Here is a 25230-nt window from a genome sequence, read left to right as displayed (position 1 = left end):
TTAATATGAAATCAAGAACTCCTCTCAATACAATGATCCTCCTTCTATTATCACACAGCCTAACTATCTGCTAAGTTGGAGAGGAGAGAGGAGAAAAAGGAAAGGTGGAGAAGGAAGAGGAAAAGAAGGCGAAAAGGGGAAAAAAGAAGAAAAAGACATACAACAACCATTTTTATACCGTATTTCCATACATATCAACCAAAATTAGAAAACAGACAAATTACTGATATTCAATCTAAGGACAGATGTGAGAGGTCAAATCCATTCCCAGTCATATCAAACTGCTATCCAGAATTGGCTCTACAGAGGTGCCCTTATATTATGTCAGCTCTGGAGCCCTCTGTGGAGTGCCTCCATGCAGTTTAAATAACCTGAAAAATGGAAATCAGCAGAGTGGCTAATCATCACTGGCTTTTTCCTAAATGTCTTAGCAAATAAGAAGCACTTAATTTTTTTCTTCTCTTAATTCTACTTTATCCTTTTTGTTTAACAGTTCAAGTCTGAATATTTCCCCAAGGGTACCATGATATCAAGATATGGCAGTGAGACTTAAACACTGGCTATCAGGTTATATACCTGGTTAACCCACTCATACTATTAGCTCTGCTTTAAGCAGCATCTTAGTATTTCACAAGAATACACTTTATTTTAGACCCTATATTGTGAGTTAGAGGACTCTAGTTTCTACAAACTCATTTAAAATAATATGGCAAAAAGGCTTTAAAGGTAGCTTGTAGAATTAAAAAAAGAAGAAAAAACACAAATTCTGCATTTATATTAATACATGAAATAGATTCTTGGATCCTCACAATGCCATGAGGTAATAGGAAAGTTTATTTCTCATATTTTCTCATAAACTCAGTGCCGGAGAGATAGGATTAATAAATTTAGGAAAAGAAAATTAAGGACATCCAATTAAATATCAATTTTAATTAAAAAATATTTTTTAGAGTAAATCCTAAATACTTTTTAAGAGTAAATATTTCTCAAACATCATATACTTACACTGAAAAGTCCTTTGTTATCTGAAACTGAAATTTAACTGGGCATTCTTGAGAAGTGACTTAACTAAGGTCATAGGTTAAAACCTACATCTCCTGACCAACTCCACCATGTGGAGTAACTGCAAGTACTTTTCATTATATTGTCTCATCGATCACAACTCTCAGGGGATAAATTGAAACATTTGTTGTTATTGTTGTTATTCTTTAGTCACCAATTCATGTCTGACTTTCATGACCCCATGAGCTGTAGCCCACCAGGTTCCTCTATCCATGGGATTTCCCAGGCAAAATTACTGGAGTGGGTTGCCATTTCCTTCTCCAGGGGATCTCCCCAACCCAGGGATTGAACCTGTGTTCAACCCCTGCCTTCAAAGAAGGCGGGTTCTTTACCACAGAGCCACCTGGAAAGCCCCAAGATTTCAGTTTCCCAACCAGGGATCAAACCTGGGCTATCCAGTGGCTCAGTGTCCTAACCATTAGGCCATCAGGGAACTCTAAAATTGAAACATTAGTGCCCATATCTATTTTTAGATTTGATGAGTAAGGCTCAGAAAATTTAGAAGACCCATCTAGTTTCTCACAGTTAGTAGGGAGATCCTAGCCTGAGGTCCAAATCTTACCATGTAAAATCCAGTTAGGTAATATCTATTCTATTTCAACTCACAAGATAATTAACAATAATTAAAGGCTATTTTGACCTTCGTTTTAACAGACAGTAATCAGGGATGAGCTGTTTCACATTATTTTGTTCAGTATCAAAATGGAAAGACTAAAATCAGAGAGGAAAGTATGGCTTACTGCAAAATTTTTTTAAATCCTTTACTTTAAAAACTCTTTAAACCTGCAAGACATGTAAAATGTGTTGAAAGCATGCCTTAGCATACACAGAAATATAGAGGTCCACTTTTAGATTATAATAATGTCTTAGTGTCTTTGCTAAAGACATTTGATTCTATTAGAACATTATTATCATGAAGATCAACTCACTTAGCCTTAAAAAAGACAAAAATCATGCCATTCGTGACAATATCAATGAACTTGAGGGATATTACACTAAACAAAATAAGCAGGCACAGAAGGACAAGTACTATATGGTTAGGTAGTTAGAATAGAAAAAGGAGTCCAAAATGGTGGTGGCTAAAAGAAAAAGAAAAAGAAAGGAAAAGCCTGCAAAAATGGAACAAAAGAAAATCCCAGGACCAGACTGAGAACCTCAGGTGAAACAAACAGCCTGGCTAGCCCAATTTACATAGGGCAGGCTCACGGGGAGGAGAAAAACCATATAAAAAGAGGAGCCAAGATTGAGCCCTCTCTTCTTTTGGGTCAACCACCCTCATGCCTCGGGGATGTATTTTCCTTTGCTTGCCAAATAAAACTGAGCTGTGACAGAGAGGTAACACTGGGTCCGTCATTTCAAATTTTTGCTGCGGTGAGACAGAACCGAGGAAACTACACTCGCCCCTGACAATATGATATCACTTACACGAGGAATCTAAAATAATCAAACTTATAGAAGGAAAGTAGAATGGTGGTTGCCAGGGGAAAGTACGAAGTGGGGAAATATCAGTTAAAGAGTACAAAGTTTCAGTGATACAAAACCAGTAAGCCCTAGAGATCTTCTGTTTAGCACAGAACCAGAAGATAACAATACAGTATAGAACACTTAAAATTTTGCTAAGAGGGTATATTGGGCTGTGTTCCACAGGCCTGCAGCTTTAAGGCTAAAGAGCCTGGAGATAGTGACAGAGACATCAAAGGTTTAAAAGACTGGGGGATCTTATGGGTCTGAAGCAAGGTCCTGAAGCAATACTCCACCATGTGTGGCTGCTGGTGGGCAGAAATATAGCCCACTCTTAGCTGGAAGTGGAGAGTGGGGAGGGAATGAGGGAAGGAAGGAGAGGAAGTTGCCAGTTATAGGGAGAATTGACACTGATCTCAGCTTAGCTCATAGGTTACCAGTGAAGGCAGCAGAGAGCATGCCCCTCACTGCTCTTTGATAAGCTATCAGGTATATAAAGCTGATATAAAGCTTAGAATAATCACAAGCTGGGGCTGGGAGCAAGTATGTAGGAATTTATTAATTAGGTTCTACCTGTTATTAAGAGTGAAGGTCAGTCAGGTGAACAGATTGTAGCTGAAGCAGGGACTAGATGAGTGGATATGGACAGAGAACAAGAGAATAGTCATCTTGGCTGCTGATTCCTCCGTCCATACAGGCTAGATCTTATATTAAGTGTTTTTATAACACAAAATATACTAATAAATAAGAGAGTAGGAGGAAACTTTTCCAGATGATAAATAGGTTGATGACACTGATTGTGGTGATGGTATCACCAACGTATACTTATCTCCAAATTCATCCAGTTACATATGTTAACTATGTACAGCTTTTCATATGTCAAAATTTTTTTTAATAAAAGAGCACCTCAGCAACATACTCACTACATAGACTCAATGAAATTTCATTGAGTGTATTCCATAGCAATCAAGAGAGCCATTATGAGACTCTGAGATGATTTGTTGAGTCAAATCTTAAAAAACACGGAGTTATAGGAAAGCCCAGGGTTGCTTCCTCAACTAACATTCTGGGAGGACCATTTGGATTCAACTAAACTAAATCTTTATGGAGTTTTTCCAAGGTAAAAGTGGACAAATGTCAACATGTTAGGAAGTATATGATTAGGATTAAAAAAAAAAATTAAAGCCATAATCCCTCAATTAGCATTTAAAAGAAAATTTATTGGTGATTTATTAGTATGCTCTAAAGTTAACTACTTGTAAAAAGACTCATCTTGGAAAAACATACATAATAGGATCTATCTTTCCTCCTACCTCTTGACCCCAATGTTCTCTCTCCCTTTCTTATACAATCTTTCCTTCCATTCTCCTTCCTATTTCTCTCTTATAATAATGTGTGTTCTTTCTTTTGCAGCATTATCAACTTCCCTGTAGTTCTGGGCTCTAGGTTTCTCATTGTTACCATATTTTCTCTTACTTATCTTTTTCCTCCTATCCTCAGCTGCTCATAAATGGAATTTTGTATTGACTTAATACATTTTAAAGCTACATAATGCTGTAAGTTACTGATAAATATAAATAATTATATTTATGTATTAGTGTTATTGCATACTAATTATAATTATAAATGTACTTTGATAAGACCTGCCATAATATTAAGGTTTATTATATTGGGTTTACTATGTACATGAGCAATAAATACCTTTTTCTTTATATTACATATGAAAGTTTTCAAATTCCTGATATATGATATTGAACATACTAGTACTGTAACAGTATTTTAGGAGAAGTTTTGTATTATACTGAACAGCATTTCCAAGGAGAAAATTCATCTATTATAACGAGCTATGTGATATCTCCCCAACATCTGATATTAATGTTTACATTTTGGTGGTGCATGAATCTTTTTCAACAATGAAATACCAGTACGCCTTTCCTAGCCCACTGGATTTCTGCAAAAAGTCACTGTCAATGATCTTACTATCTGGCACTAATTGCAATAAGTTATATATCTTTACCTAATTTTAGAGCTATTTAGTTTGATGATGCCCACATACTTTATTCACAAAGACATACATTATCTAATTTCTATTTCACCCCCTTTTCACTGTTGTGACTTTTTATTGTTAACAACTCTAATGTTAAATGTTAAAAAAATGCAAGTCTAAATAAACTCTCATATATACTGTGCTTTTTAAAGCCTAATGACCTAGTATGTATCCCGTAACTCAGTCACACTTTGAGAAAGAAAATGCATTTGTGTTTGTCAGCTTGCTTGGAAAGGTGGAAAAGTTAAAAATGCCAACAGACATTTCACTTAAAGTCTTTTCAATAGATTCTCAGTATGTACTAGTGATTAATCTTTCATTTTCATTATAAATTTATTTCCTCTTAAACTTTTATATAAGAATAAAGGACATTACACAAGGATTTATTCGTGTTAATTTGTAAAATATATTCCTCTTCTCATTTTAACAAATCCACATTCACTGATTAAAGAAAAGCATCAACGCCTTTCATATAAACACACAGACTTAAAATCTGGAAAGAGATCTTTCAATTAGTTTCTAAAATTTCTATTCAGGTCTCTAACGTGATTCACAACGTGGTCCATGTTATGCAGTTGGATTCTTAGAACTGTTTTAGGATTCATGACAACCTCCTGTTCCAGGTCCACAGATACCTGCTTACAGTCTCAATGGCAGCCCAGCCTGATTTCACATGACAATGGTTCCAGCTACTTCTCAGGTATTTTGACTTATAGTGATTTAGGTAGTTAAAGAGCCATGTAAGGAGAAGTGACTTTTCTTACAAAAGCCATGTGATAACCATCTTTTACCAAATAGGAGAAGGTAACAGAGTGTTGTCAAGAAAAACTAAGTCTAGTATTTACAGTTTTACTTGATACCTATTGAACCACTAAGTACTTACCTGGATAATATCGGGCCAGGCCTGTGGCACTGCCAAACACCTGCCACAATAATGAAGGATCTTCTTCTCGATTTTTCTTGAAAACTTCATCTAAGGCACTTGTCCAGTTGAGTTCATTTAATACAATTGTTGCTACCAAAAGTGAAAGAATGGAAAAATCAGTCAATTCAAATTTGTAATTAGTAACTGAGCCTGTTTTCATATATGTGCACAGTAATGTTATATATATTTTATTGCTTTATCTATAAAAGCACTCTGATCTGGTGGTAATCAGAAAGTTTAGACATGGAATAATTTCTTCAAACAAATGTTTATATGATGGTGGCCCTACTGACATTTAGGGGCTGGGTGACTTTTTTGTAGTGGGGGTTGTTTTGTGCTTTGTAGATGTTTACAAGCATCTCTGGCCTCTACACCCTAGATGTCAGTACCATGTTCCCAGTTGTGATATGCAAAACTGTTTTTAGATATCATCACATAAGCCCTGGGGAGCAAAATTACTTTCTGCTGAGAACCACTGTGATACACAAAATTTAAAACAGGCAATAGTCAAGCTCTGCTGGCTGAGAGGTGGTGGGAAGCATTTCTCCAATTGAGGCAGTTCTAAAGAAACCTATAGGGCACCTTAGGACACAGTTTGATGACTACTTTCCTCAACTATTGATGATTCTCTGTGATATACTAACATGGTTTGATCTGTTACTTGAGTTAAAAAAAAATAGATGTCTGTCATTGAGAATAGCTTATTAACTATATTTCTGTAACAACAAAAATGCATACATGTTGATAAAGAAAAACTCATTCAGAGGCTTGACAACATCAATAATAGAAGTAGATGTAGCTGATACCTTATTACTAGCTTTATGAACAATAATTTTCTTTTTTCTGGTTAGTTCAACTAACAATTAGAGTGTGGTGCTAACAAGGGACAGGTCATTGATTTTGACACCTACTTATACTGACTAACTGATCCTGCATAGGTATCACAAACATATGCCAGTCATTATAATGAAAGAGGAACAATTATAATGTAGGCTATAACATGGGCTAAATATAATTAATGTTAATTGTGGCTAATAAATGTTAATTATGGCTCTCCATGATCATAGCATCCTATGTCTAACATGATAAAAGTTTAATCAGCTTAGAATATTATTTTCCCTTTACACAAAAAAGATGACATATGAGATAATCTAATTTTTCTTGGAGGGTCTTAATATATGTAAAATATGTACCATGCCCCCAGCAGATTAGCAGATTGGGAAATCTTGCCTTTGAGAATATATGTCCAAGCCTAAATAATGGACATTAGCTTGGGATAATGAGTAGAATTACTGCTTAACTTTTTTCCATTCATTTCTGTGACCACAGTAAGTAAAAGAAACAAATACAATCATGGTTAAAACATATGCAAGATGTTTTGAAGATAAAAGAACAAAGAGCTTCTTTCAAGAAAGACATACAGCATATGTATTTGTATTTTAAGGTTTTATCACTCACCCAAAAAATGAAAACAAGCATACTGCAAATTGTTCTGGGACCAGCATCCTAATGCATTTCTCATTATTGGAAACTAATGAGTTTCCCATCTTTATGGATGTGATTATCTTCAGAAAGATCAGTTGTGTGTGTAAATATTCATGAGTTGGGTCAGATCCATAGCACATCTGAGATACTAGTGAATTCAAATTCAAAAGCATGATCCAATGAACACTGAGTGATCAGTTATATGAAAATTTATATTCACATAGATAACCTAAACTGATACTCACTATCCATGAATATTTATGGTACTACACAAAATAGCACAGAAAAAGAGGGACATCCTCTTTTTTTTAAACATTCATGAATTATACAGTTATATTTTACTCAACAAAATAATCATGTTTATTTATATTCCAGATACTTAGAATAGATTGGGGATTAATGAAGTCTGTCTCTTCAGTTTCCTTGGTTCTTTAATTCACATTAGGCAACAACTGAGATCTAATTATTTTTAATGAATTTTTCTTTGTGTTCAGAGTCTTACTCAGTTTTATTATCTAACAACTACTAAGTATTAGGCTCTGATACACTGATAAAGAATTATACTTTTATGTATTGGGGGAAAAAGTCAAACTCTGAAATGTTATCATGATGGTGATCTGTTTTAAAATAGTAGATTATATGTTTGAAAATTCTTTTTCAGATAAGACACTGCAAAATGATTTCCACAAAAGCCGTTCATATGCAAATGAGAAAAGTACATAAAGCTTTTGCAGAATAGACACCTGAAGTTATTTACTCAGAATGAAAGAAATGGCATTGTGCACTTAATAAATAAGCAAAGTTTATAAAACTTAATGAGCTCTCTTGTAACAAGAGAGCTGCATTTGTTGTTGTGTATTTATAAAGACTTGAGTGCAATCATTATTCTTGTGGCCACAATTTTTATTTGAATGTCTATCACAAGAAAAAAATTAAAAGGATCTGCCATGGGAGTACAAAATTAGTGCAGAGGAGAGTTCGGCAAAAGCTATCTATCAAAATGCAGTCATTAATCCAGCAATTCTATTTGAAAGAATTTATACCATGGGGAGACTACAGATATTCAGTCCTGAGTCAGAGAATTTTAGACCAAGAATCATTCTTTTAATTATACTGTTCAAATTCCTTAAAATACAAAAATAAATTGCTGCAGTAGGAAATATTTTTTCTCAAATTACACTGGAATCCAGCTAAAAATGTAAAAGGAGATACGTAAAATATATAAGCAAACAAATAAGTATGAATCCTCTTTTATATCCATCTTGGGTAGAAGGAAATCCAATGGACAGAGGAGCCTGGCTGGCTACAGTCCATGGGGTCAGAGAGAGTTGAACAAAACTGAGCAAATAACACAATAAACATATATTACTTTGGCATTCTATAAGAAGTAGATTTTTACCTTCTTAACCTTGTAAAAACTAAATACTTAATCCAGAGATTACTAAAGTGCCCAACATTTCCACAATTCTATATTATCAGCAAAACTAAGGAAAAACAATACTGAAGTAACTGGGTCATTTGCAAATGATGGCATAATAAAACTAATGCAGAACACTGGCAATGCTGAAACTTTTCAAATGTAATTATTTTTTCTGTAAAGCATTATCTTTATATAAATATCCTGAGCAAGAAACTAAGACACAAGGGATTTTCTTTACTTGCATAAATATTGATATAAACTAGTAGCTCAACTGTATTTTATGTAATAACTCCAGAATAAATGATCTTTCTAAAAGGCCTTGAAATACTTCTTGTCCACCAATAAAACTTAGCTGTCTATTAAGACAGATATACTCAAGAACATAGGGAATAGTTCTGATTGGTTTTCCATAAATCATTTGTCAGTCTTTAAAATCATATTGTATTTTATTTTCTCAATTATATACTGGATATATATGGCCTTATTTAATATAGTGTATTCTATATGCACCCACATCTTTCTTATCCACCTCCTAAAGTAGTAGTAACGTTTTATATTCACACATTCAAATTTCTAATTTCTTGCTCGAATGGAGTACATGGGTGTACATAGAAGTACATGAGTGGCTTATGTATTTTTCACTGTGTAAGACATACCGGCCAATTGTGATCTAGCCTTGAACCTGCTGCCATTTCTAATGAACTTAGCTAACTGTCTTATGACTTCCTTAGGAGTAACATGAGTACTGCTTTTCTGTCAACTTTTAAGAAATTAAGATTTTAATCTTTGTTTGAAAATTAGAGTTTGTGAAAACAAATCTTTCATAGATATTCAAGGCTAAGTTGATTAAAAGCAATGAATGCTGGGAAAGCAAACCTTGACTTTGGGGCCCCTAATCTGAATGGTATAAAAGGATTTTACTGCTAATCGATTCAGAAAGCCAAGCATGTGTTTCTTTCTATTCTTCTTATATTTAGTTTTCAAAAACATGGCCTTGGTGTTCAGCAATTCTCTCTTGTAGAGGATTCTTTTGTTCAGTTTGGCTTCTCAAGGGAAGAAAGAAAAATCTAATTTGTAACAGCATAAAAAAGGACCTTTCATTTGCTGCTAATTCTTCTAAAATATGTGACATAGCTGTATCTTGTTTATGACATGAATGTAGAATCGTTAACAAGTTCAGAATCCAATTTTCTCCTGCGAACTTCAGCCAAGAAGTATTCCACTACTGCTCCCACTTAAGTCTGAATTTATTTTGTTGACTTATTCAGGGTTCTGGGCCTCACCGTGTGTTGAAGGCACTATATAACTATTTGAAAAACCTTAAGATTATTTATACTATCAACTATAGCTTTGAAATGAAGCAAAAATATGCTAGAAAAAAAAGAAAAACAATTTTTATGATTTACTGAAAATATAAAATAACTTTGATAAATATGCACCACAAATATACTTTATAAAACATAAAATACCTTGGCAGGTCTTTCCTAAGACTTGTAAATCTTAAAGTTATATAAGGGAGTGGATAGTAACAATTTTTTTTAACAACACTAAATATGATACAATTAAATAATTTAAAAAAGGGAACTGTCCAAAATGTTGACTACACTATTGCCATTTAATCATACCATTATCATAGACTTGCATTAAGATAAAATTAGCATGTATTATTTAAACTATTTCCACTGATAGTAACAGTCAGTATATTGTATTAAGAGCAAGCAGATAAGTTAACTATTTTCTATCCACTATCACATTTTACTAAAAATGACACTTGAAACAAGACACTATTAGGTTGGTACAAAAGCAATTGTGGTTTCAGACCATGAATTTTAAATCATTATAACTAGGCTTCTGGAAAACTCAGCAGTGGCCACGGGACTGGAAAAGGTCAGTTTTCATTCCAATCCCAAAGAAAGGCAATGACAAAGAATGCTCAAACCACTGCACAATTGCACTCATCTCACACACTAGTAAAGTGATGCTTAAAATTCTCCAACCCAGGCAGGCTTCAGCAATACGTAAACCGTGAACTTCCAGATGTCCAAGCTGGTTTAGAAAAGGCAGAGAAATCAGAGATCAAATTGCCAACATCCGCTGGATCATGGAAAAAGCAAGAGAGTTCCAGAAAAACATCTATTTCCACAATAAATTGTGGAAAATTCTGAAAGAGATGGGAATACCAGACCACCTGACCTGCCTCTTGAGAAAACTATATGCAGGTCAGGAAGCAACAGTTAGAACTGGACATGGAACAATAGACTGTTCCAAGTAGGAAAAGGAGTACGTCAAGGCTGTATATTGTCACCCTGCTTATTTAACTTATATGCAGAGTACATCATGAGAAACGCTGGGCTGGAGGAAGCACAAGCTGGAATCAAGATTGACGAGAGAAATATCAATAACCTCAGATATGCAGATGACACCACCCTTATGGCAGAAAGTGAAGAAGAACTAAAGAGCCTCTTGATGAAAGTGAAAGAGGAGACTGAAAAAGTTGGCTTAAAGCTCAACATTCAGAAAACTAAGATCATGGCATCTGATCCCATCACTTCATGGCAAATAGATGGGGAAACAGTGGCTGATTTTGTTTTTCTGGGCTCCAAAATCACTGCAGATGGTGATTGTAGCCATGAAATTAAAAGAAGCCCACTCCTTGGAAGGAAAGTTATGATCAACCTAGACAGCATATTAAAAAGCAGAGACATTACTTTGTCAACTTTTGTCTGTCTAGTCAAGGCTATGGTTTTTCCAGTGGTCATGTATGGATGTGAGAGTTGGACTATAAAGAAAGCTGAGCACAGAAGAATTGATGCTTTTGAACTGTGGTGTTGGAGAAGACTCTTGAGAGTCCCTTGGACTGCAAGGAGATCCAAATAGTCCATCCTAAAGGATCAGTCCTGGGTGTTCATTGGAAGGACTAATGTTGAAGCTGAAATTCCAGTACTTTGGCCACCTGATGTGAAGAGCTGACTCATCTGAAAAGACCCTGTTGCTGGGAAAGATTGATGGCTAGAGGAGAAGGGGACGACAGAGGATTAGATGGTTGGATGTCATCACCGACACAATGGACATGGGTTTGGGTATACTCCGGAAGTTGGTGATGGACAGGGAGGCCTGGTGTGGTGCGGTTCATGAAGTCGCAAAGAGTTGGACACGACTGAGTGACTAAACTTAACTGAACTACGCTCAAACATATCTTCATTAATCAAAATAGGAACCGTTAACAATCAACACATTTTTGTCAACAAAAAACAAGTTTGTTTTTTCCTGTAGCACAAAAATGTGTGCTTTAGGATTTGATGAACTCTTGGAAAGTATTGTCTGCCTCCTTCTGTTTATGGAAGCATTCTCCCTGCAAAAAGTTTTGGAGATGCTTGAATAAGTTGGTGAGAGGCCAGGTGAATATGGCAGATGTGGCAAAACTTTGTAGCTAATTCATTTAGCTTTTGAAGCAACTGGTTGAGCTATGTGTGGTCAAGTGTTGTCATGGAAAAGAACTAGGCCCTTTCTGCTGGCCAATGCCAGCTGCAGGAGCTGCCGTTTTTGGTGCATCACATCGATTTGCTGAGCACACTTGTCAGATGTAATGGTTTCTCCAGGATTCAGAAAGCTGTAGCGGACCAGACCAGGAGTAGACCACCAACCAGTGACCATGACCTTTTTTTTGGTGCAAGTTTGGCTTTGGAAAGTGCTTTGGAGCTTCATCGCAGTCCACTAAGCTGGTCATTGCTGATTGTCTTACAAAACCCACTTTTTATCATGTGTCACAATCTGAGCAAGATATAGTTTGTTGTTGTTGCACAGAATAAGAGAAGAGGACATTTCAAAATGACAATTCTTTTGACTTTCAGTCAGCTCATGAGGCACCCACTTATTGAGCTTTTTCACCTTTCCAATTTACTTCATATGCCAAACGACTGTAGAATGGTCGACATTGAGTTCCTGGCCAAATCTCATGCAGTTCTAAGAGGATCAGCTTCAATGACTGCTCTCGATTGGTCACTGTTGACTTCCTATGGCTGGCCACAATACTCCTCACATTCAAGGCTCTCATGTGCTTCTAGAGCCATCACTGCACTGTACATTCATTAGCAGTTCCTGGGTCAAATGTTTTGTTGATGTTGTGAGTTGTCTGAGCTGCTTTACAATCCATTTTGAACTCAAAAAAATTGCTCAAATTTGCTTTTTGTTGAATATCATTTCTATGTATAAAATAAATATAAAATAAACAGCAAGTATTAAGTCATTAGCAAAAAAATACAGTGAGAAATGTACATTAAAATGATGTATAACAATCACATTTATATAAGAATGTATTCCAATATCAAATGGAAAAATTCAAAAATGCAAAATCACAATTACTTTTGCAGCAACCTAAAAATATCACTCTTTTTTAGATGATAAAAATAAAATCTAGAAAGAGTAATTTACCAAAATTCATGCAGAGGCAGTCATAGACACAGCACCCAAATAAGTCACATTTCAAGATCCTCACTGTTCATGAGCTATTTATTTCTAGCTTTCATTATTTATGTAGCTCTAATTTAGAATTTCAAATCTGAAGAAGTAAAAATCACCTATGCACTTGTAAATACTGTTTCTCAATCAACTGAGACTGTTCCTTTCAGCAATATCTAGAGACATTTTTGATGGTCAAGACAGGTAGTAGAGTCTGAAGTCAGGACGGTTGATTCCTCCAGCTCCATTCTTCTTTCTTAAGATTGCTTTGGCTATTTGAGGTCTTTTGTGTTTCCATACGAATTGTGAAAATTTTTGTTCTATAATAGTTCTGTGCAAAATGCCATTGGTAATTTGATAGGGATTGCACTGAATCGGTAGATTGCTTTAGGCAGTATAGTTGTTTTCACAATATTGATCCTTTCAATCCAAGAACTTGCCATATCTCTCCATCTGTTTATGTCACCTTAGATTTCGCTCATCAGTGTCTTATAGTTTTCTGTATACAGCTCTTTTGTCTCCTTAGGTAAGTTTATTCTTGGATATTTTATTCTTTTTGTTACAATAGTGAATGGGATTGCTTACTTAATTTCTCTTTCTGATTTTTCATTGTTAAGTGTACAGGAATGCAAGAAATTTCTGTGTATTGATTTTGTATCCTGTGACTTTACTAGATTCACTGATTAGCTCCAACAGACATCACTCCAAAGAAGACATACTGATAGCTAATAAATTCATGAGAAAATGCTCAACATTGCTTATTATGAGAAAAATGTAAATCAAAACTACAATGAGATGTAACTTCACACTGGTCAGAATGGCCATTATCAAAAATCTACAAACAACAGACGATGGAGAGGATGTGGAAAAAATAAACTCTCTTACACTGCTGGTGGGAATCTAAATTGATACAGCCGCAAGGGAGAATAGTCTAGAGATTTCTTAAAAAACTAGGAGTAAATCTACCATATGACTCAGCAAGCCCACTACTGGGCATATATCCTGAGAAAACCACAATTCTAAAAGATACATGTACCCCAATGTTCACTGCAGCACTATTTACAAAAGCCAGGACATGGAAACAATCCAGACGTCCATTGACCAGGTGAACAGATAAAGACGTTTTGATACATACATACAATGGAATATTACTCAGCCATAATAAAGGAACACATTTGAGTCGATTCTAGTGAGGTGGATAAACCTAGAGCCTGTTTTACAAGTTAAATAAGTTAAGAAAGAGAAAAACAAATATCATATATTAACACATATATACGGAATCTAGAAAAATGGTTCTGATAAATCTATTCGTAGAGCAGCAAAAGAGACAGAGAACAGACTTGCATGCACAACAGGGGAAGGAGAGACTGGGACAGTTGAGAGTAGCACTGAAGCATACATATTACCATTTGCACAATCTATAGCCAGTGAGAATTTGCTGTATGATGCAAGGAGCTCAACCTGATGCTCTGTGACAACCTAGAAGGGTTGGATGGGGTAGGGGGTGCAAGGGAGTTTCAAAGAGGGAGGGGACATATGTATACCTATGGCTGATTTATGCTGATGTATGGCAGAAACCAGCACAACACTGTAAAGCAAGTATCCTTCAATGAAAAATGAAGAAAAAAAAAAAAAAAAAAAAACACACTAGGAGGAGGCAGGACTTCACTGGAGGTCCAGGATTTAAGAGTCTGAGCTTCCAATGCAAGGGGCAAGGGTTTTATCCCTGGTCAGGGAACTAAGATCCCACATGCTACAAAGCAGGGCCAAAATAATAGAAAAGAAAGACTACTAGGAGTTCTATTGGCATTTGCTAGGTAGAAACCCAAGACACTCTAAACATCCTACAATGCACAGGACAATCTCCACAACAATGAATCACTCAGCTCAAAATGTCAGCAGGGCACAAGTTTAGAAACTTTGCTCAAGCACAAATATAAACAAAATCAATTCACTTTGTAAAAAGCAATATTCCCAACAAATTCTGTCCACAAAAAGCCACAGGAAAACTTCTTCAAATGAAAGCTGATACATTTAAAAATATTATTGTTTCACACTAAATTATGTCAATACTTCAGGCTATATTTTCACACTTTTTGGGTTGAGAAATTTCATTTGCAGTCCCAGAAATTCTAACCCACTGCTGCTAAGTCACTTCAGTCGTGTCCGACTGTGTTTGACCGTTAGCCCACCAGGCTCCCCCGCCCCTGGGATTCTCCAGGCAAGAACACTGGAGTGAGTTGCTATTTCCTTCTCCAATGAAGGAAAGTGAAAAGTGAAAGTGAAGTCACTCAGTCGTGTCTCTTAGCAACCCCATGGACTGCAGCCTACCAGGCTCCTCCATCCATGGGATTCTCCAGGCAAGAGTCCTGGAGTGGGGTGCCATTGCCTTCTCCCTCTAACACACTATTCTCATATAATTGAAGAGATAAGGATTTTAAAGCTATGTTTTTAGTGCCATTGAATGAAATATTATACAGCCACAAAAAGAAATGAAAATCATAGAGTAAAGTAAGTCAGAAAGACAAAACAAATATCGTATATTAATATACAATGGGTAATCTAGAAAAATGGTATAGGTGATCTTAATTGCAAAGAATAAATAGACACAAGGACATACAGAAAAAATATACGAATACCAGGGGGAAAGATGGGGTGGGAGTAACTGGGAGATCGGGATTGACATATATACCCTACCGATACTATGTATAATAAGTTAACTAATGAGAACATACTCTATAGTATAAGGAATCTACTTAATACACTGTGGTGACCTGAATGGAAAGGAAGTCAAAGTTCAGATCAGTTCAGTCGCTCAGTCATGTCCGACTCTTTGCCACTCCATGAATCGCAGCACGCCAGGCCTCCCTGTCCATCACCAACTCCCGGAGTTAACTCAGACTCACGTCCATTGAGTCAGTGATGCCATCCAGCCATCCCATCCTCTGTCGTCCCCTTCTCCTCCTGCCCCCAATCCCTCCCAGCATCAGAGTCTTTTCCAATGAGTCAACTCTTTGCATGAGGTGGGCAAAGTACTGGAGTTTCAGCTTTAGAATCAGTCCTTCCAAAGAAATCCCAGGGCTGATCTCCTTCAGAATGGACTGGTTGGATCTCCTTGCAGTCCAAGGGACTCTCAAGCGTCTTCTCCAACACCACAAAGGGAGGGGATATATGACTACATATGGATAATTCACTTTGCTGTACAGTAGAAGTTAATACAATGTTGTAAAGCAACTATACTCCAATAAAAATTAATTTAAAATAAATATACCAACTAAATAATAAAATGAATAAATTAATAAGAGGCCATGTACTTACTGCTACACTCTTCCCCCAAAAATGTTATCCTTCCCTCTTCCTGTTCTTAGATTCAAAAAATATTATGAGTTTTGCTTTTTTAAAAAAATGATTCAACACTGTATGATTCTAAACTAAATTTAATTTTATCTTTATAGCAAATGTTCATTTTATCCCACAGTATATAACACAGTCATTAAAGGAGTTGCATTTAGTCCAAGAGCTGAGCCAGATGTCACTAATTTAATTCATCAACCTTCATCTCAAAAAAGAAAAATGTTAATAAGAAGAAACCGACTGATCCAATTAAGCATACAAACAAAAAAAATCCACTTTAAGGTATAAGCAGTGTTCATAAATATTAAAATGAACGAATCTTTTTGGTGGATTTGGCTAAAGGAATCTAATCTAATGCCAGTGTAAATGAAATATTAATAAAGTACAGGGAGATGGGAAGACCAAATCTAATCTCTCTAATCATATCTCAGGCACCACCACACACCTCCCACTGTGGGCCCTGATGAGGAGATAAGCCTTATTCCTACTGTTAATTTGGTACAAATATTAAAAGGTTCTTGTCTTTGTCAATGCTCTAACCTCTGTATTGCTGAGATTTCTGGTGTTGCTCCCAGTGTCTAGTTTCCCATAGACTGAGCACCTGGCTAATACTCAGAACACAGCTGCTCTGCTTTTAAAAAAAATGTGCAAATTGCAGAGCACATAGAAGGACTTCAGGAGAAACAACTTTTATAAAAGAAAATAAGAATAATGCAAGGGGAATAGAAGACATTCAGACCTAATGGATTGGTTAATTGAGGATTTTTAATGTCATTTTTAATAAAATGATAATTACTTGCAAAAATTTTCTTGAAGGGGTAGAAGTATTATGCACAAGAATGTCATAAGATTAGGAGGCAAAATGTTTATCTTGCAAGCATTTTAAGTTTCTCTCTCATGGGCACAGCCTCAACTTCAAACTAGTCATTTAATGTCTTATACTTCTGTTGTCCCTTCATCTAAAAAAAATAAAAATAAACACATTAAGGGAGCCAGACAGAGTTAACATGAATGTCAAATAAGCCTATGAATAAAAGGATGTCAGGGTGCATGATATGATTATAGTCCTTTCCTTAGCTGGAATAAACATTAAAATTTTGTCAGTTATTTTCTTTTACTTAATAACTTCTTTCGGATATAGCAACTTAAATAAAACTACATTCCTTATGTCCACCCTCTAATTTATTTAAACCCTCTCACATCATGAGATACTCTTCACTGGAATCATATAGTGAAATACTTTAATTTTACATTTTGGAAATACTGCATAATTTGTAAACATAAAGTTGGAACTTTACAGAAATTACCTAAGGAAGACAACACAATTTCCTCCATTGACACTATTTTACAAAGTCATTTTCATCATAAATGTGACTATTTATAACTAAAATTTTTGGAAAGATTGTTAAATATCCATTTTATACATTAAGTGAAGTAGCTCAGTCATGTCTGACTCTTTGTGGCCCCACGGACTGTAGCCTACCAGGCTTCTCTGTCCATGGAATTTTCCAGGCAAGAATACTGGAATGGGTTGCCATTTCCTTCTCCAGGAGATCTTCCCGACCCAGGGATTGAACCCGGGTCTCCCGCATTGTAGGCATTAGAGCAATATTTAGTAAATACAGCTTGCTAATTCTGAACCAACAAAAAACAGACAAAAATATTCTAAACCTTTTTAAAATTTAAACTTTAAAAAGGGAAATAAATACATGAGTTTAAAAAAGAAATCAGGAGCTATGAGAACACAGAGGTGAAGTCAAAGCCATTTAAGAATAAATGCTCAATTAAGACCAAATATAAAGAACTTCAAATTGAGGTGCTGATTTTAGATGCCCACTTATTTTGCTGATGATGCTTTTTCCTTTAAATAAATCGGCATTTTAGAACTCAGTATATGCATGGTTTCCCTGGTGGCTCAAACGGTGAAGAATCGGCCTGTAATATATGAGAGTGGGGTTTGATCCCTGGGTGGGAAGATCCTCAGGAGGAGGAAATGGCAACCCACTATAGTATTCTTGCCTGGAGAATCTCCATGGAAAGAGAAGCCTGGCAGGCTACAGTCCATGAGGTCGCAAAGAGCTGGACATGACCAAGTGACTAAACACAGCACACGTGTATGTATGCAGCATGAGCAAAGAATATTGTTACTTACTGCCCTCCACCGAAAGGCTGAGTCTCTGTGTAGTATACATTTGACCTTGGGAAAGCATTTTCTCCTCTCTAAACCTCATTTTCCTTGCCTGCACAATGGGGATGACAATAGTGTTTGCCTCACAGCCCTGTGCCGAGGGTTATATGTACTTAGAACACTTCTGTCACTTACTAACTGCACAATAAACGCTATCTGCCTCTGTCATTATTTTCTTATTTACCTCTTAATACTCAGCATTTAAGAGATTTTTTTAAAATATATATTTATGGAGCCATTCTGACCATGCTGCTAAAATGCTAGGATGAGTGATAAAAATCTAACATCCTCTCTTTTCCTCAAAGAATCTTTGTTCTTTCCTTGGCCCTAAATTAACGTTCAGAAATACTACTTAATTTTCTTGTTATAAATCTCAAGAAGAAAACAGCTTGTTACCCTTCCCAAACCACTTACATTGTTACAAGAGAAGGCACAAATGAAGAAGAAAAATCTCTGTAATGATAGTATGTAATGTACTGTATAATTTCAGTGAGGATAATTTTTTCATATGGAATGTTCCCAGTGCTCTTGAAAATAAACCACAGTGACTGTGAATACAACTGGTGAATACATACTGGTGAATACAAATGAAAACATTAAAACTCTGAAAGGGGATATTAAATTATATAAGACCTCATATACATACCAGACACAACACAGGCACACACACACGCATGCACACACACACAGAATGATGGGTACACAGTTCTTTTAAGGCAGAGAGGAAACTCTGGCCAAGATTGCAGACTAAATTAGATATGGGAAATCCCTTGCCTTTGCTCTGAGACTGCCTAACTGCACAGGGAATTTAGTGTCTACATACAAATCTGGACTACTGAATTTACAAAGAAGGATCAAAAAGTATTGGAGCTGACTAACGAGGTACGGTTGGAGAAGGATAACAAGGCTCGTGGGGGCAAGGGTGATTCTGTCAATGAGGCACAGACTGCTTAGTACTTAAGACTTTCTGTCAACTAGTTTCAGAACAAAGAGTTGCCTGGTGATTTTAAGATGGAAAGATTAGATGCACTGAAACACAGCACATAGTAGGTTGCTATAATTAAAAAGAACAATCACTTAAATACCATGCACTGCTTCAGAGTGAAATTAAACAAAAAATAAATCTTTTGTACTACAGATCGCTGCTTACCGAGTCATGTTCCATAAAGGTATGGATGAAATCTAATTCTGTATCTAAGACAAAATGAGGTTATATCTTTGTATCTCTAGTTGAATACAAATAAAAAATTGCCATATGCAAATAAGCATACAGGCATACAGAGCACTCATAACTTATTTTATCATTTATAAAGATAGACATCTATATATAAAAAGAAAAAATATATCAACTATATTAGTTTTCAGGATGCTTACAACATAGTAAGCATTACTTGTTCAGATTTTAATGTATTTGTTATAGTTATTGATGTTGAATTTATATTTATCAGTCCTAGCTACTGCCAGTTCAACAAATACCTTAAGAAATAATTCTTTTTCTATTCTAATAATTCATGTATTTTTAATTTTCATTCATAACTTAATATCCCACAAAAGTTTTCATGTATCGGCCAAATTGGTTGAATAAATTCAAGTTATTCTGACATAGCTTTAAACTACAGTAAAGGATTCCTCATAAAATAATCATTTAGTGTAACTAGGAAAGTAGATTCATAAATCTCCTCAATGGCATCAAATGAATTCTTAAGTTATCCCCCTGTATTCATTTATTTGGTCTTTTACCTAAAGAAAAATGTTCAAAAGAATAAGTAAACCTTTTTATAAAGTAATAAAAAAATACTATAAAGGATTCAATACCTGATCTAAACAGTTTGCACACAAACTTTTACAAGCGGCTTAAAGGTTTTTGATCTGACGAAATGTCATGAGATGGTAAATGACCAGGCCACACTGGTTCTAGATCCGTGTATCTCTCAGTCTTCTCACTCCAAGGCCAAACTCACTTATGTCTCTCACAACAGCCTTTAGTCTCCCTGCCTCCAATTTCACCTCATTTTCAGCCATTTTTTCCTACCGCCACTGCCATGGTCTTCTACATGGCAAATGACTTCCTGAATGAAAAGTCTTCAGTTAAGTCTCCATAAAAGTTGGTCTTTTATGGCTTCTTCTACCCCATCTCCAGACCTCCTTTCCCACTGTTCACTTTATTAACAGAAAGCTTTAGGATCTAGTGCAGTATTTCAAGGATAAATCTCACACAATTTTGCTGCAACACCAAAACATCCAAACAAAAATACACGGCACAAAAGGAATACTGTGACATTAAAGATGGTTTGGGTCTTCTTACTGTAATAGATTGAATTCTAGAGGTCTAATTCCAGCATTGTATTCAGTCCCTCAATGCACAATAATAACTCTTGACTATGCTCTCAGAATTAAAGTAAATCGTGACCATTCTTCTCAGTTTGATCTGCATCTAATGGAGAAAGAGAGACAAAGCATCTTACATCCAATTTTGCTTTTGTATCATACACCCTATTAACAACAGTACTGCCTCTCAGGAGGTGAGTAGTTTGAGAGTCAAAAGGTTGGTGGTCAAAAAAGACTTCCAGGAGGAAGTGGTACAGTTTTAAAGAAGAATAGTGAAGTGAGTGACTGATTCAGTGAATTCCTTGTGTAGAAAACAGAGGCTGGGAAAAAAAAAAAAAAGCATAAGGCATTTCAGGAGCTCTACATGCTTCAAAATGGTTGAATAAAAGAAGAATACAGAGGAAGCCTGGCATGCTGCAGTCCATGGGGTAGCAAAGAGCTGGACATGACTGAGCAACTAAACTGATGGCCCAAAGCAGCAAAACAAAGAATGCAGACATCCTGTATAATGATACAGAAGTACTAAACAAAAATAATTGTATGCTGAGAATTACAGAGTCATAAAAGCTAAAATACAAAATAATCATATTTGTACTTGAGGCTTCAAGAAGCCAGCATGGAAGAAGATTGAAAGTGGACTGGGGAAAAGCCACATATGAATGGGGAGAAGACAAAAAGCTAGTATGGTCAGGCTGGAGAGTAATGACAATGGTTGGAACTAAAAAACCAGTGCTGGACATGGGGAGTGGAAGAAGAGTAAATAATCCACAGACCATAGTGACAGATGGTGGGCAGGGGGAGAGAAGAGCCCTGGTTTTCTGCTTGGACCTGGATGATACTACTAACAAAGATATGAACAGTGGAGGAGGGGCATATTTGGAGATATTGATGTCATAATGTGAGGTGCCTAGGCCTTTTAATCCATTGAAAATGGTTATCCAAAAGGCAGAGAAATGAATCTGCAGCTTAGTCATGGATCCATATGGAAGAATCAGATTTGGAAGTCATTGTTTCAGTGACAGTCACAATTGTTTGAAGGATGTTCATGGTTACTGACATCAATAAGTGCTACAGATCCTTAAGTACAAAGGAGGCTTTACCTAGCCGAGAGAGATTGCCAGAAGGAAATAACATGGACCTAGAAGGCAATGGCACCCCACTCCAGTACTCTTGCCTGGAGAATCCCATGGACAGAGGAGCCTGGTGGGCTGCAGTCCATGGGGTCGCTAAGAGTTGGACACGACTGAGGGACTTCACTTTCATTTTTCACTTTCAGGCATTGGAGAAGGAAATGGCAACCCGCTTCAGTGTTCTTGCCTGGAGAATCCCAGGGACGGCGGAGCCCGGTGGGCTGCTGTCTATGGGGTCGCACAGAGTCGGACACGACTGAAGTGACTTAGCAGCAGCAGCAGCAACACTCATAAACAAGAACACTGTTTCCCATGAAAAGTCACCAGGGCATAGTGTGCTGTAATACGTACCTATTGTTTTCATGTATCAAAGCCACAAAATATGCCTTTTGAATATAATTTTTACATCAGCGTTAAAACAACTACACTGAATTCAACTGCACAAATTCAGTGTATCTGTGCCCAACTCAGTCCATCAAGAAGAAATAATATGAAAAGATATTGGAACCAATAAAAACCCATTATCTTCTAATGCACTGTTTTGAATTTTGCCTTTTTAAAAGAGTTATTGACTTAAATGAAGTACCCAGGGATACAATGCCTGAAACTCTTGTTATGTAGAGCACTTAATGCTTGCTGTGTACTTGAAGAATAAGCAATTCCCCTTATGCTCGGTTAGAATGATAAGGCAATCTATTGTGCCTCTACACTTACACAGAGCCCCACGAGACTGAAACTTGATGATTACATGGTCTTATAAGACCATAAAGTTCTACCACAAGAGTCGTATATGTATTATAAAGACACTTCAAATTGCCGATCATGGTTTTCTTATCATCATTGTTGGCTCTCTTCTGCAAATTGCTTGTGCCTTTGACTTTCAGAAATGATTTAAACTTGCATCAGTAGCTCTAAATGAACAAATGCCAACCACCCTCATTCATCCGATACACAAGAGTGACAAGATTTAATTACTTAACAGCATCTCAGATATTTATTTCTAAAAACAAAACTTCAATCGAAATTTAATATCAAAAGGTTACATACAGATGAAGACTTCAAACCTTCTATTTCATAAAACATCAAATTAGGCAAGTGTAAAGAGATAATAAATTCCATTTAACTTTACAAACATAGCTACCATTTTCTAATATAAACATGAATAACTTATTTAAATGATTTTACCATTCTTACCAAAACTGTAGTTTCGTTGACATTAACCTTTTTCATGATTTTGAAACAAGTCTTTACTTCCTTGTCACTTTGCATTTCACGTCAGACTGATAGAAGCCAGGATATTTTACATTATCTGTCAGGTTCTCTGGCCTTTCAAATAAATTTGAAGCGAAGCTTTTTGATTTTGTTTTCTACTGTCATTTTTTCATAGGTATTCTATTTAAGTATCAATTTCTCCCTGTCTTGTCCTTTTACATGCTATTCCTAAACGTGACATCTCCAACATTTTTTGTTTAAAAGCAAAAGTCTGTGCATTTTGTTATTTCCATATTTCTTCTATTTTTAAAATTACATACCCTTAAACAAGGCAGCAATATCTTCTTACACAAGAAGGTAGCTGGGTGGGTGTGTGTGTGTGTGTGTGTGTGTGAATCACTACGGGCACCATATCATATAATTTAGATCTCTATTTAAAATGATACATGCTTATGATGGGCTTCCCAGGTGGCATTAGTGGTAAAGAACCCAATTGCCAAAGCAGGAGACATTAGAGACTGGGTTTGATCCCTGGGTGGGGAAGATCCCCTGGAGGAGGGCATGGCAACTCACTCTAGTATTGTTGCCTGGAGAATCCCATGGACAGAGGACCCTGGTGGGTTATGGTCTATAGGGTCATACAGAGTTGGACACGACTGAAGTAACCTAGCACATACACATGCTTATGATACACATAACCAGTAACATAATTCATTTAGAAGCATTTATATAACAGCTCTTCTAGACACTGCCAAAACTGAATATAAATATTTTTAGAGAGGATCAACAGACTTTTTATTGGTTTGGAAAGTGCAAATACACTGAGATTGAGACTGGATTTACCGTTTCTTTGTAATATTCTGAATTTTCTTTTGTAATCTTCTGACTTTTCCTGAGTGCACATTTATTTCCTCACAAAGTTATGCCTAGCATTGGGACACATCTTACTATTTCATAGGAAATTTACTTTTAAAAAAATCATTAAAAAACCTCATCTTATTGTCTAGAATTTAGTATCTTTTATTAAAGTTAACCTTTCACAGGTATTATCAGGTTTTTCTGGAGTATAAAGACGTGTTCATTAAAATGAAAACTTGCCTGAAACACACGACCATTGTTTGTTATTGTCATTTATAAAAAAAATTTTTTTTTCTGTTAGCTCAGAATAATTTGAAACTTATGCTATCAACATCAAAATACAGACTGGAAGCATTCCCTTTTTCCTAGCTTAATGAATTATTATCTGAAATTTGATTCAATGAATAGCTTACTGGGAAGAGTTCTATGCTTGAATAATATACATACATGAGATATATACATATGTGCATGTATGCCAAGTAACATGGAGATTATGTGGAGATTTGAAATAGTATCTTAAATATTTGAATTTTCAGAAAAATTTTCACACAAAGATTTTGTTTTCCAAACTCCTGTCTTTATTTTGGATCAAGACTGATTCTTTAAACTTACTTCTGGCAAATGCTTTAATGTCATTTTCTAAGAAGAGTCTACAATTATAGTTTTTGAAATATAGCTTGTATTTTTGAAATATAGAGAACCTGTAAATGTGATTTTTGGTATGTATAGATCATATTCAAGATCATGAGCTTGTAGATAAATTTTTGAATTGAAACAGATTACTTGGCACTATTTTATATTGAAATCTAGACCTTACTATTTATACCAAACACAAAAGTAGATGCAAACATGATAAATGTGTAAGTGTAATATTCCTTTATCTACTCCTTAACATGGAGGATTCTTATATATTATGTAAAGAGATTAAGTTTCTAGTAACTATACACTAACAAACACGAAAATCAAAAGAGGAAGACAACTTTGCACACGTGCCACTCAATGTCACCAAATGATTCTAAAAATGGAGGTTAACAATGTCGCAGTCAGAACAGAATTCCTAACTTTCATTGTGAAGATCTCCCAGTCCCTTACTACTATAAAAGGTCTGAAGTAAGTTTGGCCAAAATCTAACCGAGATAGATCAGACGATGGGCCACAACTTCTACATTATTTGCACAGAAATTCAACCCATTAAAAACAGTAAACGTCAAATTAGACACTGAACTCCTAAGACAAACAAAAATCTAAACGTTCCAAAATAAACTTTCTTATAAAATGTACCTTATTGTTAAACTGAAAATC

The 25230-nt window shown here is 35.8% G+C and overlaps 1 protein-coding gene across 13 annotated transcripts in view; it reads right to left on the bottom strand.

Annotated features, from left to right (window-relative positions):
• CACNA2D1 (calcium voltage-gated channel auxiliary subunit alpha2delta 1) overlaps positions 1 to 25230 on the bottom strand; it is a 519970-nt gene that overhangs the window by 140461 nt on the left and 354279 nt on the right. For all 13 annotated transcript variants that reach the window (XM_024990478.2, XM_024990480.2, XM_024990485.2 and 10 more), the window contains exon 7: positions 5454 to 5585. In XM_024990478.2, the coding sequence (XP_024846246.1) occupies positions 5454 to 5585 (132 nt within the window). The remainder of the gene's footprint in view (positions 1 to 5453; positions 5586 to 25230) is intronic.

The sequence above is a fragment of the Bos taurus genome, chromosome 4 (genome assembly GCF_002263795.3).
Source record: "Bos taurus isolate L1 Dominette 01449 registration number 42190680 breed Hereford chromosome 4, ARS-UCD2.0, whole genome shotgun sequence".
Lineage (NCBI taxonomy): Eukaryota > Metazoa > Chordata > Mammalia > Artiodactyla > Bovidae > Bos > Bos taurus.
This window is presented reverse-complemented; position numbering and strand designations above follow the sequence as displayed.